The sequence below is a fragment of the Neodiprion pinetum genome, chromosome 2 (assembly GCF_021155775.2).
Source record: "Neodiprion pinetum isolate iyNeoPine1 chromosome 2, iyNeoPine1.2, whole genome shotgun sequence".
In the NCBI taxonomy this organism is placed as follows: domain Eukaryota; kingdom Metazoa; phylum Arthropoda; class Insecta; order Hymenoptera; family Diprionidae; genus Neodiprion; species Neodiprion pinetum.
In genome coordinates, this window is record NC_060233.1 from 28,070,782 (window position 1) to 28,085,287 (window position 14,506).

The 14,506-nt window shown below is 38.1% G+C and overlaps 1 protein-coding gene and 1 long non-coding RNA gene across 5 annotated transcripts; both read right to left on the minus strand.

Annotated features, from left to right (window-relative positions):
* Nucleotides 1-76: 76 nt before the first annotated feature.
* On the minus strand, nt 77-12,519 carry LOC124211069 (ATP-binding cassette sub-family C member 5-like). Of its 4 annotated transcripts, XM_046609750.2 has the most exons (24): nt 12,333-12,515; nt 11,949-12,081; nt 9,743-9,889; nt 9,427-9,585; nt 8,327-8,474; nt 7,998-8,231; nt 7,725-7,898; nt 7,483-7,630; nt 7,202-7,350; nt 6,876-6,986; nt 5,782-5,927; nt 4,348-4,809; nt 4,131-4,257; nt 3,900-4,054; nt 3,698-3,822; nt 3,281-3,468; nt 2,835-3,111; nt 2,563-2,716; nt 2,356-2,484; nt 1,936-2,212; nt 1,658-1,823; nt 1,389-1,572; nt 709-901; nt 77-564 (listed from the first exon to the last, which is right to left on the minus strand). In XM_046609750.2, the coding sequence occupies exons 2-24, from the start codon at nt 12,038-12,040 to the stop codon at nt 301-303; spliced, it is 4,209 nt and encodes a 1,402-aa protein (XP_046465706.1). In that variant the 5' UTR covers nt 12,041-12,081; nt 12,333-12,515; the 3' UTR covers nt 77-300. The 4 variants fall into 4 exon arrangements, 3 of the variants coding, with proteins under 3 accessions (XP_046465706.1, XP_046465705.1, XP_046465707.1); XM_046609749.2 differs by having other exon boundaries at nt 11,949-12,515; XM_046609751.2 differs by lacking the exons at nt 11,949-12,081; nt 12,333-12,515 and adding an exon at nt 10,054-10,320.
* LOC124211073 (uncharacterized) lies at nt 5,394-5,775 on the minus strand. Its single transcript, XR_006881385.1, has 2 exons — nt 5,584-5,775; nt 5,394-5,467 (listed from the first exon to the last, which is right to left on the minus strand). It is a non-coding gene; the product is annotated as an uncharacterized lncRNA (long non-coding RNA).
* Nucleotides 12,520-14,506: the final 1,987 nt, after the last annotated feature.

Genomic DNA, 14,506 nt, shown 5'->3' on the forward strand with positions numbered 1-14,506 from the left:
TTATGTAACGTCTTTTTGCTATCGCAGTTTACCTCTATAAAATAATGTAGGTAACTGAAACACCTGGTCAACGGAATATTCAAATTAAAATAATTATTGACGGATGAATTTGCGATGCTTTTGTGGTGACTGGAATTAATTGATTTTGCATCTATCACTTTTTCGTGTACCAAGTACGATGTGAACTCTCTAAGTTATCTGTATAGTTACAAATTGAATGGACGATTCATTATAAACATAAATACTAAAGCCTATATATTCGACGATGTGCGAAATACTGATCGTTTTACCGAATGATTATTAAGAACGATTTACAGCTCGTTCAGCAGCTGCTATCATCTTAGAAAACTCAGAACTCTCATCGCTAAGTAAATTTGAAGGTGTGTCAAATTCAAGTACTTTCCCGTCATTCATAATGAGCACCCTGTTAAGTGAAAGAACAGTTTGTAGTCGATGGGCTATCGTTAGTATCGTACATTCGGAAAATTCTTGCTGAATTGTACTCTGTACAGCTAACTCCGTTTCTGGATCCACAGCTGCAGTCGCTTCATCCAGAACAAGTATCTGAAATCATTCAGATTGTATAAAATCTGTCTAATCACGTACAAACATCTCATTGCTCATCACGCCGTTAATCCAAAGCTTTTCCAAACCTAGGTGCACTATGGGACTGTGAAATAACTTCCAAGTACAACTTGAAAAACGAACCTTCGTATCTCTAAGCAATGCTCTTGTCAAGCAAAGCAGTTGCCTCTCACCAACGCTCAAGTTATCCCCTCCGAATCCAACAGATGCATCAAGGTGACCGCTTATTGATTGAACTCTGTTCTTTAGTTTCGTTTTTTCTAACGCTGTCCATATTTCTGCATCTGTATGGACTTTAAATGGATCTAGATTTGACCTGGAAATATAATTCCAGTCAGTATCAAAGCGACTTGTCTTCGAATCATGTTTAACATTGCCCGTTAAAGATATACGTATCGGGACAATCTTTTGAAACTTGAAAATCTACTGCGCATGCGCGAGTCTTATCGGCTGTTCGTGCAGGCTGGCCATCCCGAGTTTCCAGCTCTCAAACTATTTCTGGCGGCGATGTAGTAGATACGAATTTTTGAGATTAGAATCTCAAATAATTGAGGTAGTGACTCGGAAAGGTTTGGGAAGCATTTGTTACTGGGTCGAAAAGTTGATTCTTCAAAGAACGGTCGGAATTTAATACTTACGCTCTTTGAAAATTCAAACGTACACATTTTGCGTACGTTGGCCAGCCTGCAACGCAGACAAGAATATCGTTGCGGGAAGATTTCGCCGACCAATGAGACTGAATTATTTAGCGCACGCGCAGTTGGTTTTCAAGTTTCAAGAGATTGTCTCGGTATATTACAAACCGTATGGTGCCACTGAACAGTGTTGGGTCTTGAGGAATGATCGAAAGCTTTGTTCTCAAACGGTCAAGGCTTATTTTGGATATATCTATGTCATCTATTTCTATCTTTCCTTTAGCCAGTTCGACCAACCTGAATAGAGCAACAGTAAGGGAACTCTTTCCCGATCCTGTTCTGCCGACGATACCTGATGTACAAGAGTTTAGTATTCTTTAAACTCAATTCAGTTGGAAGTGTAAGGAAAAATGTCTCAAGTAGTTTTAAAGTTATACCGATCTTTTCTCCTGAGTTCACAGTGAATGAAACGTTCTTCAAAATAAGAGGAGCACCCTCTCCATAACTCATGCTGATATTTTGGAACTTTATTACTGCTGCTGATGGCCAATTGGCGGGTGGTTGTACGGTAGGTTGATTGGCACTGCCTTCGATCTCGAGTGTCTACAAGGTACAAAGTTTAAAGTATATTACTGGGTGATAATATCTGAACTTTTGCTAGCAAAACTATTGGTGAAGGTTCATTGAGAATTAGGTGCTGCGATAAATTCCGTACCCTGACATAATGATTTATTCTCTCCACGCTAATAAACCTAACTTCCGTTTCTGATACTAATCTTATGGTATACTGGAAGACACCTGCGATGTGCGCTGAGTACGAAAGAGCCAGTCCAGCTAGAGGCGCCGGAACTGTGTTTTTTAACGCGATAACGAAACCGGCAGTGATACCAGTTATCAATACTGACAAGGAGTCCATTCGCACCGCCAACCATCTCATGGCTACGCAGCACATGAACAGGCACTTGCTGTTTTCATCAAATATTTTCGAAAATCTGTGAACACAAAGAATCAAATATGAAATGCGTCAATCTAATCCAAAGTACAGATAATTATCTCTCGTCTATACGAGTGCAAGAAATGCACACTGTGATTTCAAACATTCGTTTTCGAGAATACTATTTGATCATATCCTTACTTCGCTCTAAAATCACGCTCTTTTTCAAAGGCGTGTATTGTGCTGAGTCCTTGAACCGTGGCAGTAACGTAGCTAAAGACCGGTGCACGAGATTTGTTTTCCATGCGTCTCAGGTCTCGGCCGGCAACTCTAAGCAACACGTATATTCAGTTGGTAGGCGATAGTTTTTCCGTGATATTCGTAGGATCCCACTCATGATATTCTTACCTGAATATTTTGCTGAGGAAATAGTAGATGGCGCTAAGTATAAACAAAGGTACTACAAACCACGGAAATACCACGCAGATGACCACCATGGCAAAAAACAGTATAAAGGTATATTGCAAGATACTGGTAAGACTCAACGGCAGCTTGCTGTCCACTGCAATAAAGCAAAAAGAGATATTTCAAAAATCAATAGAATCTTCCATCGATGTCAATACACTTTCAGGTATGAGTGTTACTATTAGATAGACGATGAATATAAAAGCTCAGCGTACCTTCGTCCATGTCTCTGCTGAACAAGTGTTGTATCCTTCCGCTGGGAGTAGTGTCGAAAAATCTCATCGGACTTGTGATTATTTTTTTAAACAAATTGTCGTGCAAGTTTGTGGAAGCTGTTATCGTTGCCTTTGTGAAAGCTAAACTTCGCAGCAAACTTGACAACACTATCACTCCAACCATACCAGCATAGACGATTCGATAATACTCAAAATTAGGATTATCGTGTATGCTTGTAGAAATAATCGTCCGGTTATTTGTCACGATGGATGTGTTCTACGAAACAAACCTCCAACGTGAATTCTTTTTGTATCAAGGTACGCATTTAGCCATTGAAATATAGCATTTGGTATGTTTGTCTGAACGAAAAGTACTTTAAGAACTGCAAGTACTCAATGAGAAAATAAGGAAAGAGTTGCTCGGATGTTACAATTGTGATACTTACACCTGAACCAGCCCTTAACCATGTTGCGAGCCACCAAGAACTGAACGCATTGCTTCCGACGCTCACAAAAAACGTTACAATTACAATAAAGCAAAAGAAGTAACCACCCGCTGCTGTGATGAATGAGTGATACGTATGTGCTTCTATAGTTCCTTGTTGAAGATTCTCGGCTACGGTTAATCCCGTACCTGTAACGGGACATGGACGCGATGATGACAATGGATGCAGAAAAGGTATATCGTAGCATTACAATTTATTGCTTTTTTTGAACTTGGATCCAAGTGTACTTTCGATATTATAGAGCATGAGTAACTGGAGTTGACGCTGTTATGAATATGTACTAAAACCAGAAGCAGAGAATTAAATTTTTGTGCTTCTTTTCTTCATTTGATAGCAAGGCATCACTGCAATACTCACCAGGAGTTCCAACGTTTTCCATATTATCAGCACTAACGTGGGAGCTGTCCTTTGCAATACTAATTGTATTGCCCTGATGAGGTGAGGTGTTGTTCACCGATTGCGGAAGCTCTTCAATTTTTTCACTGAAACAAACGTTTCCTTTCTATTACGCGTGAAACTAGCCCGATTTATGTGATGCCAAGTAACGTAGAAATCTTACTTTACAATATCCGTTTCTTCAGTGTTACTTTCAGCTGAAATAGCTGCAACCATTAACGCATATTCGTTTCCCAGTTTCATCAACTCGTCATGAGTACCATGTTCAATGATTTTACCGTCACGCATCATGTAAATGTCGTCACAACGATTCAAATACTGAAGTAAATCCAAGGTTCAGTTAAATAACAACACACACTGGCAAGCACCATGAATAATACGAACTCAAGCTTACGTGAATTTGATGAGTTACAAAGAGTACAGTTTTTCCACGCAAGGCTCCTAGTATGTAGTTATCAAAAATGAAAGATCCGACGCGTGCATCAACGGCGCTCAATGGATCATCGAGAAAGTAAATATCTCTGAAAGAAACACATTTCACGAGGGAACGTTAAGCCACTAATTATTTTTTCTGCACTGAGCAAGAGCTCAGAACAGTAAGTCGACCTTACCGATTGGCATATAGCGCTCGAGCCAGTGCAACTCTTTGCTTTTGGCCACCCGATAGATTCACTCCGTTTTCTCCAATTTCTTCCTGATCACCTCCTGACATCATGTTGATATCTTGGGTCAAGTTGGATGCATAAATCGCTTTATAATACCGGGCATTGTCAAACTGGAGACCAAACAATATGTTATCTCTCAATGAAGCGTTAGTTATCCAAGCTTGTTGGCTGACGTAGGCGCAGGAACCATCTCTCATCACCTGACCTTCATTTATTCGAAGTTGGCCCAAGGCTGCAAGCAGCAGACTGGACTTTCCGCTACCTACATGTCCACAGATTCCAATTAATTTGCCCTTCGGTGCCTCGAAAGTTATGTCAAAAAGAATTTCAGTATATTCAGTACTCGTCGTAGGCTTATTGAGTTTTTCCTTTTCACTGTGGTCCCCTAAATTTGAAGTATTGTTCTTCCTGTATCGCAAAATACTTTGTATTAGAATAAAATTGAGTCGTTAATATGCCACCGCTACCAAGCTTATTTTTGACCCGCTTGGATTAGAGGGTAAAAAATCGACTTTGCCCATATGTACAATACACTGTAAAAAATTGGTGGTGTAAAGTATAAAGGTATGCGTGGTCAAATTTAACACCGAGGAAATCCAAAAACTTACACTTTGCATGTGTTAAAGGAAAAAACGGTGTTTGTTTATAATTATTAACACCGTTGTGAGTATAGACTGAATTCGTTGGTAAATACTACAAATTGACATCCGTCTGTGATGAATTGTTGGTTCTGGTGTAAATTGTTGTACGATTTATTCTATTACAGTGGATAGGATTAATTAGTTTTGACTGGCATAATTCAGTGTTACAGGCTTATTTCGAGCTTGTGTTGATCCACTGCTTTAACGCTAAATGCGAGTTATAACAAGTACCACAGGTAACCAGCAGCCGTCCACTGACGCTAATTTTTCTGAAAAAAAAAAAAAAAAATGAGACTCAAGGATATAATAACCTCGACGAAACTTTTTAATTTAATCATTTAAGATTCCTACCGGTTGTCTGCGGTCACCTGTGGAACACTACAAGGCCACTGCTTGAGTTCCACGATTGCAAATTAATAAACACGCTGCAACAACGATGTATTGAACAATTAAAAATTAAATAAAAAAATTCTTTATAGCCACACAGACGTAAATTTTTTAATTTCAAGTACAACCAGTAATTTCGGTGTTCTTACGTCACCTGTGTGACCTCTTGCACATAGTCAAACTAATTGGTGAAACTAGATATGCAGCTTTTTTAACATCGCGCGTTTTGACACTGTTTATTAATTCCATAAACGGAGTAGACTTCTTGGGACTAGGCACGTTGTTAAAATGGCGGCAAATTTAACGCCATTTTTTTACAGTGCATCTTCAATAATCTCGTTGTGTCATTCACCTTATTTTCTCCGCAGTTTCAGAATTTTCTTTCGTCCGGTTATCAAATGTGTTGCAAGCAAATGTTCCATGATTAATTGCAACAGCTTGGGATTTGAAAATCGGTTTTAAAATGGTGCAACCACTATCTTCCAAGAGTAATACACTCTGTAAAATAAATTCATAGAATTGTAGAATGAACATGAATTTTTCACAAAAATTCAAAGCTGACAAATGTTAATAGTTCACAGCATGCCTAGGTGTAAATTCAATATTTACAATACAAAACCGTCGAAAGATATTTCAAATTGTTGATAAAAATCTTGCAAGAAAAATCGATTATTCAAAATTGGTGAAGTGTCTTAATAATATATTTTCCAGCACCTGCTTGGAAAGTTCGATTTTTGAAATCTGGGTAGCGTGCCTCGTTTCCGAACAATGCGGTAAAACAATGTTGGTGCATGCGCAAAACTGATATGCTATATTTTACTCACTAGGGCTTTCTCTGGCGCATGCGCACCACCGAATAACTCAATTTTACGCACTGCCATTAAACGTAAGCTACCTAATCCTAATTAATTAAGGTCTTATTGATGCCTTCGGTGTTTTTCAAATCAAGCTTTCTTTCACAAGTGTTGGAAATTTTTTTTGACACTTGCGAGTTGAGCAGTTGCCGAACTGCCTGATCGCTTATAACTCAAGAACTACTGAACCGATTTACATTCTTTTTTCCGTGGATAGCTACAACTTCTGGCTAGGTTTTAGGCAATATTGTGTTACAACCAGATCAATAATTTTGGAGACAACGATATTTGTAAGCCAAGTTGGAATGGGATCACATCTACCATCGTATAGGCTGACTATAAACTCTTAAAGATAGAGGAGAGTAATGTTGAACAGTTTTCAACTTCTCGATGAACTCTACAAAAAAGTCCGCAAGAGTACATGGCCATGTAAGTCTAATAGTTTTCTCACAAAAAGCGTTTGAAAATATCCGCAGGCGAATCCGCAAACAGTTAAGCCGCTAATCAAGTATAAGGGGCCTTTTAAATATTACGTCACAGTCTTGGCCATTTCGTAATTTCATATTCACAAAAAGTATTCCCGAGTACCAACCTTCATTCTGTCGAACGAAATTTTAGCTGAGACCATAGCTTCAATGCCATATTGGAAAAGGGTAAGTGAAAAAGCAAACCGGGAGTCTAGAAGAGATACGTAGGAGAATACCTGAAACGGAAAAACAAGAAATGATCATCCACGAAGTGCAAATGCTTTGGATTCGAATATCTATTCTAGAAATTACGTTGTTTGTCAATTTCATTAAATTCAATCACTAGTCTAAAACTGAATTCAAAAACTAGTCCTTGGGTTTCAAATTTGTTACACGCAAATTCACCAACTCTCTGTAATATATGTATACGTATATGTAAGCGGTAATTTACCTGTGACGCTGTCAAATTACTTCCTGTAGAAATGTGAGCGAGTACGGTCATGACTGTAGAAATAACCGGTATGGTAGGTGCCACAGAAACACTTAAGCTTTGGCAGTAAGAAGTCTTAAGGAGAACGTGTCGTTCCTTTTTTCTAATATCTGTAAAAATTTCAGTTTCTACCTTCGTGATATAGCACTAAATACATAAATATACGCAGTCGTTTTGACTAATGCATATTTGATCTAAATTGCTGTTCTGCTCTGTTCCAACTTCGACTGAATAATACATACCCAGAAGGTCTTGGCTAAAACTTTGCTCCCACGCGTACATTTTTATTAATTTAATGTAATCCAGGATCTCATTCACGAGTCTGACTCTCATGTCCGAAATCTTAACTACTTCAGATTGGAAATACCCGTACAGACGAGATATCATAAACTGCAATAGAAAAAAAAAACACATTGACAGACAATGTGCGCAATGTGACTCATGTGTAGAATTCTTAACGTTGTCAAATAGTAAAAAAACCGACCTGAGCTGGATAGAAGAAGACGAATGCCGTCATTCCGATAAGTGCCATGGGGCCGAGAAGCCAAAAGATGTAAAATGCTGCATACACTGTTGTTATTGGTCCTGCGATAATCAGTGACCCATAGATAACCATATCGAATATTCTCTGGTCATCATTGGAAAACATGTTGATGACCTTTAATTTAAGATAGAATAAAATACAAGTTTTAATTAACCATGGTTGATTACAATGTCTGTATATCTTTGCTATCGTGGTAAACAAACTGAAGTTTACCTCTCCGATACTTTTGTTTCCCAAATTATTAACCCGAGAAATTTTTCTGTACAGCAAATTGAAACAGGCTGATCTCAACCGTAAAGCTGTTCTGTAATTCAGGGCCCATGCCCAACTAAACAACAATGCTCGCAACAGTTCGGAGACGGTAAGAAGTAAGGCCCACTTGACACCCTCAATGTAGGGCATATCTTCAGATTCTACGTATTCAAGTAGCTTTCGCGCTAACACGGTCTGGAAAATAAAATTGGCGGCGATTTGAGAATTTCACAAGTTTTGGTCAATGCGCTGTTTCGACAACTGGCATTTAAAGTGATTGTGCAACTCACTGGGTTGACGAAACCGAGAATGAGACAGGCTGTGTATACGACGCACGAGGCAAAAAATCTTGTACGAAAGAACTTCCAGGCCACTCTGCTAAACGAAGCTTTCGCTGGTCCTTTTCTAAGTAATTCGTCTTTCCACAGGCGTTCTAATCTAATTGAAAAATTGCATCGATGGAGTTACGGAAAATTTCATCTGCTCATCCTGATGTAGATTGAATGATATCACCAAAGTCAAGACGAGGTAGAAAATTGTATGTATCTTATTAAGGGAGGAGATACCTTTATCATTTTCTTTTCCATGAAACGATAGATGAACATATTAAGAATATGATAATAAATTCGCAGAACGATATTTCAAGTATTTTCGATGTTATTGTGGACGAGTGTCAAAAGTATTCCAGCCAAGAATCGGAAGTACCGATAATTCTTTTTCAGTTACCGTTTTCGAGAGCCGAGGATCGCAGTAAATTCTTATGCGTGTTGAAACTTTAGACGCGTTTTTCTCAAAAACCGTATTCTTAGAACTTGTGTGACGTATAGCTTAAAAACTAATCAAAGTATTTTGATGAAATTTGGTACAAATCTTTACGACTCTGTTATCACGAATTCACCGTGATCCGAAGAGTTATATCTCCGCCGTTTTGTATGATTTCAAAAACAAAACAGAAAAAAAATATCCTTTGTAACAGCCTGTTGTAATAGTCTGTCCCTTAAAACGAAATAATAAAAAATCATGAAAATCGGTGATTTTTGCCTTGCCTGAAGGAATCTCCCTCCACAAAGTCATTCGACATTACAATCTTATTACCATCTAATCTCTTCGAATTAGCTTAAGCAAGTCAGAATCCTCAGCATATATTTATATTCAAATAGATCGTATCAAAAAAGAATCTTACAACACGAAGATTGAATTAAAAAGAAACTGCCTCAAAAAAGGTTAGTGGTTCAAGAATATAATTTAACTTTGAAGTTACTCTGTAATATTAAGGTTACTGTTTAAGAAAATCATCGATTTTATACTGACGCTTTCGGCATAGCGCGATCGATGGTTTCGTCGTAATCAACAGCTGGACTAAAATTGATATAAAAAAATTTACTATCACCTGTCAGCGTTGTAATTGCAGTCGTCGTAAGGTGATACAGCCGGTAATTCTTCCATTGTTATTCCAGTTCGAAATGCTTTATACATATACGTCGACACCCATGAAAAAGTGATAAAAGAAAAAAGTCCAGCGCTGTCTATGGGCATCGTACCTATCACCCTAGAATTTATAAACATAAAATTGTTGCAGCCTACTTGAATAAAAAAACCATAGAAGTGTCTCGTTGCTTTAAGTTACTAATATAGGAACTTTAATATAGACAAGAACTTCAACCTCATGCATTGTTAAAGTAATTTAAATAAAATGAAACACTTACTTTCCCTTTTTGCGAACTGGGATGAGATTTCTCAAAGAATTATTGTATCGGTCGATCGCTTTCCTTCGCGAATAAATCGGCACGCTCATATTGCTATCCTGATCGAATGATCGAGGATCCTCCTCGTTTCCATCCATGTTCTTTGATCTGTTGAAGAGAATGGGAAGTGGAGATAAAATTTGTCTTTGTAAAAAGACTAGTAAATCAGCCTTTAGTGACAATATCAACGATGTGCTTGAGATTTCCGAAAAGAAAGTTGCAAAAATGGAAAAAAAAGAAAAACATGATCACTATCAGACTAGCCGACCAACCTTTTATGTATTACAAATATTCCAAGACTCGGATTAAGTAGATTCCCAAATTGAACAAGAATTATCCAAAAGTCAACGTAACGTAGCAGAAACTGATGCCTAGTTCGACGTATCGAAGATTGTTCAACAAATATTGTACGACGCTTTGGAATGAATGGAGAAGGATTAAGAAAGTAATTTCTTCCCCCTCACAATTAGTAACGTCTACATCATTAGGAAAATCTCAGCAAACTGAGATTTCCTCGAAAGATAAATAAATACACAGAAATGCCGGTGACATGTCGCGTACTTTCTTATTTCTTTGTATGTTTGCCGTGGTACGTATCACGTTTCGTCTACGCGTGCGTAAAAGCGTGGCTTCCTGCGTACGCAACATGTCTTGATAAAGAGCATTTGGGTCAATACAAGTATATACCGGTTAAATGTATTAGGCCCGATAGACAAGGGTCAGTACAGTATTTTTGACAGTACTTTATGAAGGGGATGCTATACTCATGTTGAACCTGAATCAATACATTTGACAAGCAGCATTCGACATATTACATATAAATTTTTGAACGGTTGAAGGAAATTATCCATCAATCAAAACCAGTCGTCATTATCCGGTGTTGTTATTCCTGTAATTATTGTGCATCAACGATTACATGTTGCTATTCGCTATAATGTATGATCATAGAGCACTACGTATGTTTTGTACAAAAGCTACTATAACAGTCGCTGAGTGTAATTTACTACTTGTAAAAAGCAGATGAAATCATTCTTGGTTGTTACATATTTGTTGAGAACTTGTTTGAGGAATCGTTCGATTAATTACAAGCTGCGTCTTTGTGGTGGAGTTGCATTGTAATATACTTACGTCAGCGATAACCTGTCAATGTAAGATCGGCAATAGACTGATAGATAAATAAAAAAAGGTGCGAGATTACAGAGAGCGACAGAAGCAATCGATCGATAAGAAATGATAAAAATCAACTTCAACTGGAGCGCTTTAGGGAGGCGTGAGAACGCAATCCAGTTGGCGAACAGTGTACACGTATGTATGCAAGTGCAGTTTAATCTCTTATAGGTGTATAGTTTTACAAAACAAGTTCATTTCTATCTCGAATAAGAACTGATAAAACCCTGGTATGTTTCGTAATACGCGTTTAATCGGGATGATCAGTTCTTCTTTAGTGAAACTCTTAAAAAATATGTTGAGAGTCGAACGATAGTGATGAAAAATCTTTTGATAAATATTTTACAATTCAAAAACGTATTTAATTATAATTTATGCGTAGTTAATACACAGCTTGGAGAATCTCGCTGGCCCAAATGTCAAGCAATGTTACGTGTAAAAATACAGAAATTAGTAACCGCACTATGTTGATTGCAAGAATTGTTATTTACCAAGTGGAGGAAAGTTATTCATGAGTGTGGTTGGGACAATTCCTCGATCTTTTATTAAATTTAAATAATGAACTCATCGTTTGCAATTGACTTTCAATACAATTTGCATATCTGCTGTTCTGCTATAATAATTTTTATCATCGTTTTATGTGTTAACGAGATACAAGTTTCACACTTATCTCACCGTAGTTGCATTTAATTCTAGTCGCTTCTAATGCTAAACTTAAATTAAAACTTTTTTTTTATGCCGTACGCATATCTGCAAGTTCCTGCCAATGGATTTCAGGTAACACAGCATGATCGCGATGCATTAGAATAGCTTATTACAGAGACTGTTTTCAATTGTAAACATTGTTTTTTTTAGTCAGTAGGCATCTCCAAGTTGCCGGCGAAACATTCCAGATAACACAGCACAGTAAAAAATAAAAATTAATCAACCGTACGAAGTTTATCGAATAATCATTCGACAATATCAAGATATTTTATTTGATTGTAATAATTGCTCTTACTCGTCGTCCAACTCATTTCCTACGGTGTCCCGAATTCCGTTCCCAACATTTCCACTGTCCTCCAGATCCGCAGCTCGTTCGAGTTTTCGCATAATTTTAACGTCCGTTCGTTTTCCAGCCGAGAATTATTTTCCTGTGCAATATATCACAGAACGCGTAGTTGGCAGTATTACTTTAAAAGAAATTTGAATCGGCACGCGTCACTTGGTCAACTGATAGGACAGACAGGTCGTCTACGGTTTATAAACATCAAACGGCGATTAGACGCGACGTTTCAACGATCGTTATCTGAGTTGGTTGGCGAAATCATTTGACGTAATATTTTGCCGAATTATAAAACCTAACTCAAAAATTGACCCAGTTACACGTATCTCACAGACGTACCAATGTCGGCTAGGACGAGCCACTTCACCGAAGGCTCACTTTCGTCTGTCGGCGTTGCGTCGTAACGACGTAGTGTTGGATCCCTACCACCGGAGGCAGTACTGTTTACTTATTTTAGGCCCCGTAGACCATTGGGCAACATTTCCGATACTCGCAAAGGTGGATGGCGTTGGATGGTTCTTAAGCATTACGAATCGGAGGAGGGTCGATGCAAGCTGTCCACGCGCTTATATAAGCTCCAACTTTCTGACCCATCGACGCATTATCGCATGTGCCATTGAACATTGGTCAGGTTTTTCCGTACTTGGGGAAAGGTCGACGGTTGGTGCTTCACGCGTGATTACGATTCAATACAATGAGTCCGTTTTTGTCTTCACAAACATACCAGTTATCCAAGACTTTTGTCATCCAATAACGTAGTATATAATTAGGAGTAACTTTTTGACGTGTTTTAACACTTTCAGTCACGCGGTTCGGTGTTTTTTTTTTTTCTATTTTTTTTTTTTCATGGGTATGGAAAATTCAGGATCTTGCATGGAATGTAAAAAAAAAAAAAAAATATCAAAAAACGAAAAAATATGGTGCCATGTAGTGGCTTCTGTGACTGAAAGGGTTAACATTTTATAGCATAAATTACAATTGATTATACACATACCATTAATATTATCAATTTTTAAGATATGAAAACGGTTGAAAAGTTTAGGAAAGTCCAGTAGTTCTATCATCTTTGTGGTAGATTTGAATAATTTATACAGCGATGGGTCTCATTGTCAGTTGTACCAATTCCAAGCAAGTTAAGTAGCACTTTAAGTAATCGGTAAAGACTGACTACAGCATTCTGTACGGTTATTTTTTCCGGGTTTTGTAGGAATCTTAGGCATCTTATGCACGTGGCTATGTTACGAATAGGTCGGGATGCAGATCGGACAAAGAAGATAGGGTCCGAATAGGTCCCTGAAAAGATCGGACCGTTTCACTAATCCGGCGCTTTCATCAGGGATACCAACGACAAGTCAAAATAACAAATCGCAGTTTTCACATACATCGCAGTCTTACAGACGTGTCGATAAAACGAATGTAGCATTACAATGATCTCATAATTTCTTTTTTACAAAACCGTAAGATTGTTCATATTTCTTCACTCCATTAACACGGTCATACTTTACTCGGCTTCGAGGTCGGAAGAAGGTATTTAAGTAGAAGGACATTGAGTGGTACGAAAATTGTCCGTTGAAGGTCTTTGAAACCTCAATTTTCATCACACGCCTTCTGCCTCTTGTGGTACGAGTAAATTTCATTCGATGCTGCGCTTTGGAGCGAAAAATGATGAGCCGATTACGTTAAGGAAAGAGCGTTATCTGAAATTTGCTTCGAAAATACTTGGTCCAACTTAAATGGCACTTTGAAGGAGTTGCGTTACTTCGAGCGGCCTTCGAAGAAAGGCAAGAATTTCAGGTTGACACAGCTGTTTCGTAAAAGAGTTTCGTTTACTGGGTACCACGAGTTCGAATTTTTCATCGATGTCTAACGAGGTCTTTACACGAGGAGATATATGCCGATCCACTTAAGAATTGACACCCAGCATATATATATTCAATGTTTGCGCACATGTTCGCGTCAGCAGTTTATAGTTCTCGACTACCGGTCTAATTGGCTGGAATAGTATTTATAAACTCATCAACGAGGATAGCTGCACGCAATATGATCTCGGACAAAGGGTCTGCAATTACAGAGATGTTACTTCATCGCCTTCCGACTTCACCCGGCAGTGAGCGAATCGTGCTATTTTGCCCTGGTCATCCAAAATAATTATTACAAGGATGCCTGAGATCATAGCTCGGTCTAGGAAAGTCGATCAGAAGTCACGAGAACAAAGCATTATGCGCTTTTTTCTCTTCCCACCTAATCGTCTAGCTAGCAATACGAGCCGGGACATTCTCTTTGCAAATTTACTAAATTAGCATTAAACGACGCAGAGTATCAGAAGTTATCCTAGTGGCTAGGACGTTTGACAAATTCGTGGGATTTGGCACGCTTACTATTAATTAGTTCGTTTAATTCATGAGAAGGACTCAATAAAATTTGTAGACATACTTTTTTCCACGAGCACAGTAATCCCTAAATGATAGTTTGTTGGACACTTTTCTTCATTTCAAATGTTTAGTTGAGAGGAA

Coding starts and splice junctions, on each gene's coding strand:
- LOC124211069 (XM_046609750.2), bottom strand. CDS start 12,040: ATGCGAAAACTCGAACGAGCTGCGGATCTGGAGGACAGTGGAAATGTT. Junction 6,987..7,201: donor GTAATTTGACAGCGTCACAG/GTAAATTACCGC, acceptor TTTCCGTTTCAG/GTATTCTCCTACGTATCTCT. Junction 4,258..4,347: donor CGAGCGCTATATGCCAATCG/GTAAGGTCGACT, acceptor TGTTTCTTTCAG/AGATATTTACTTTCTCGATG.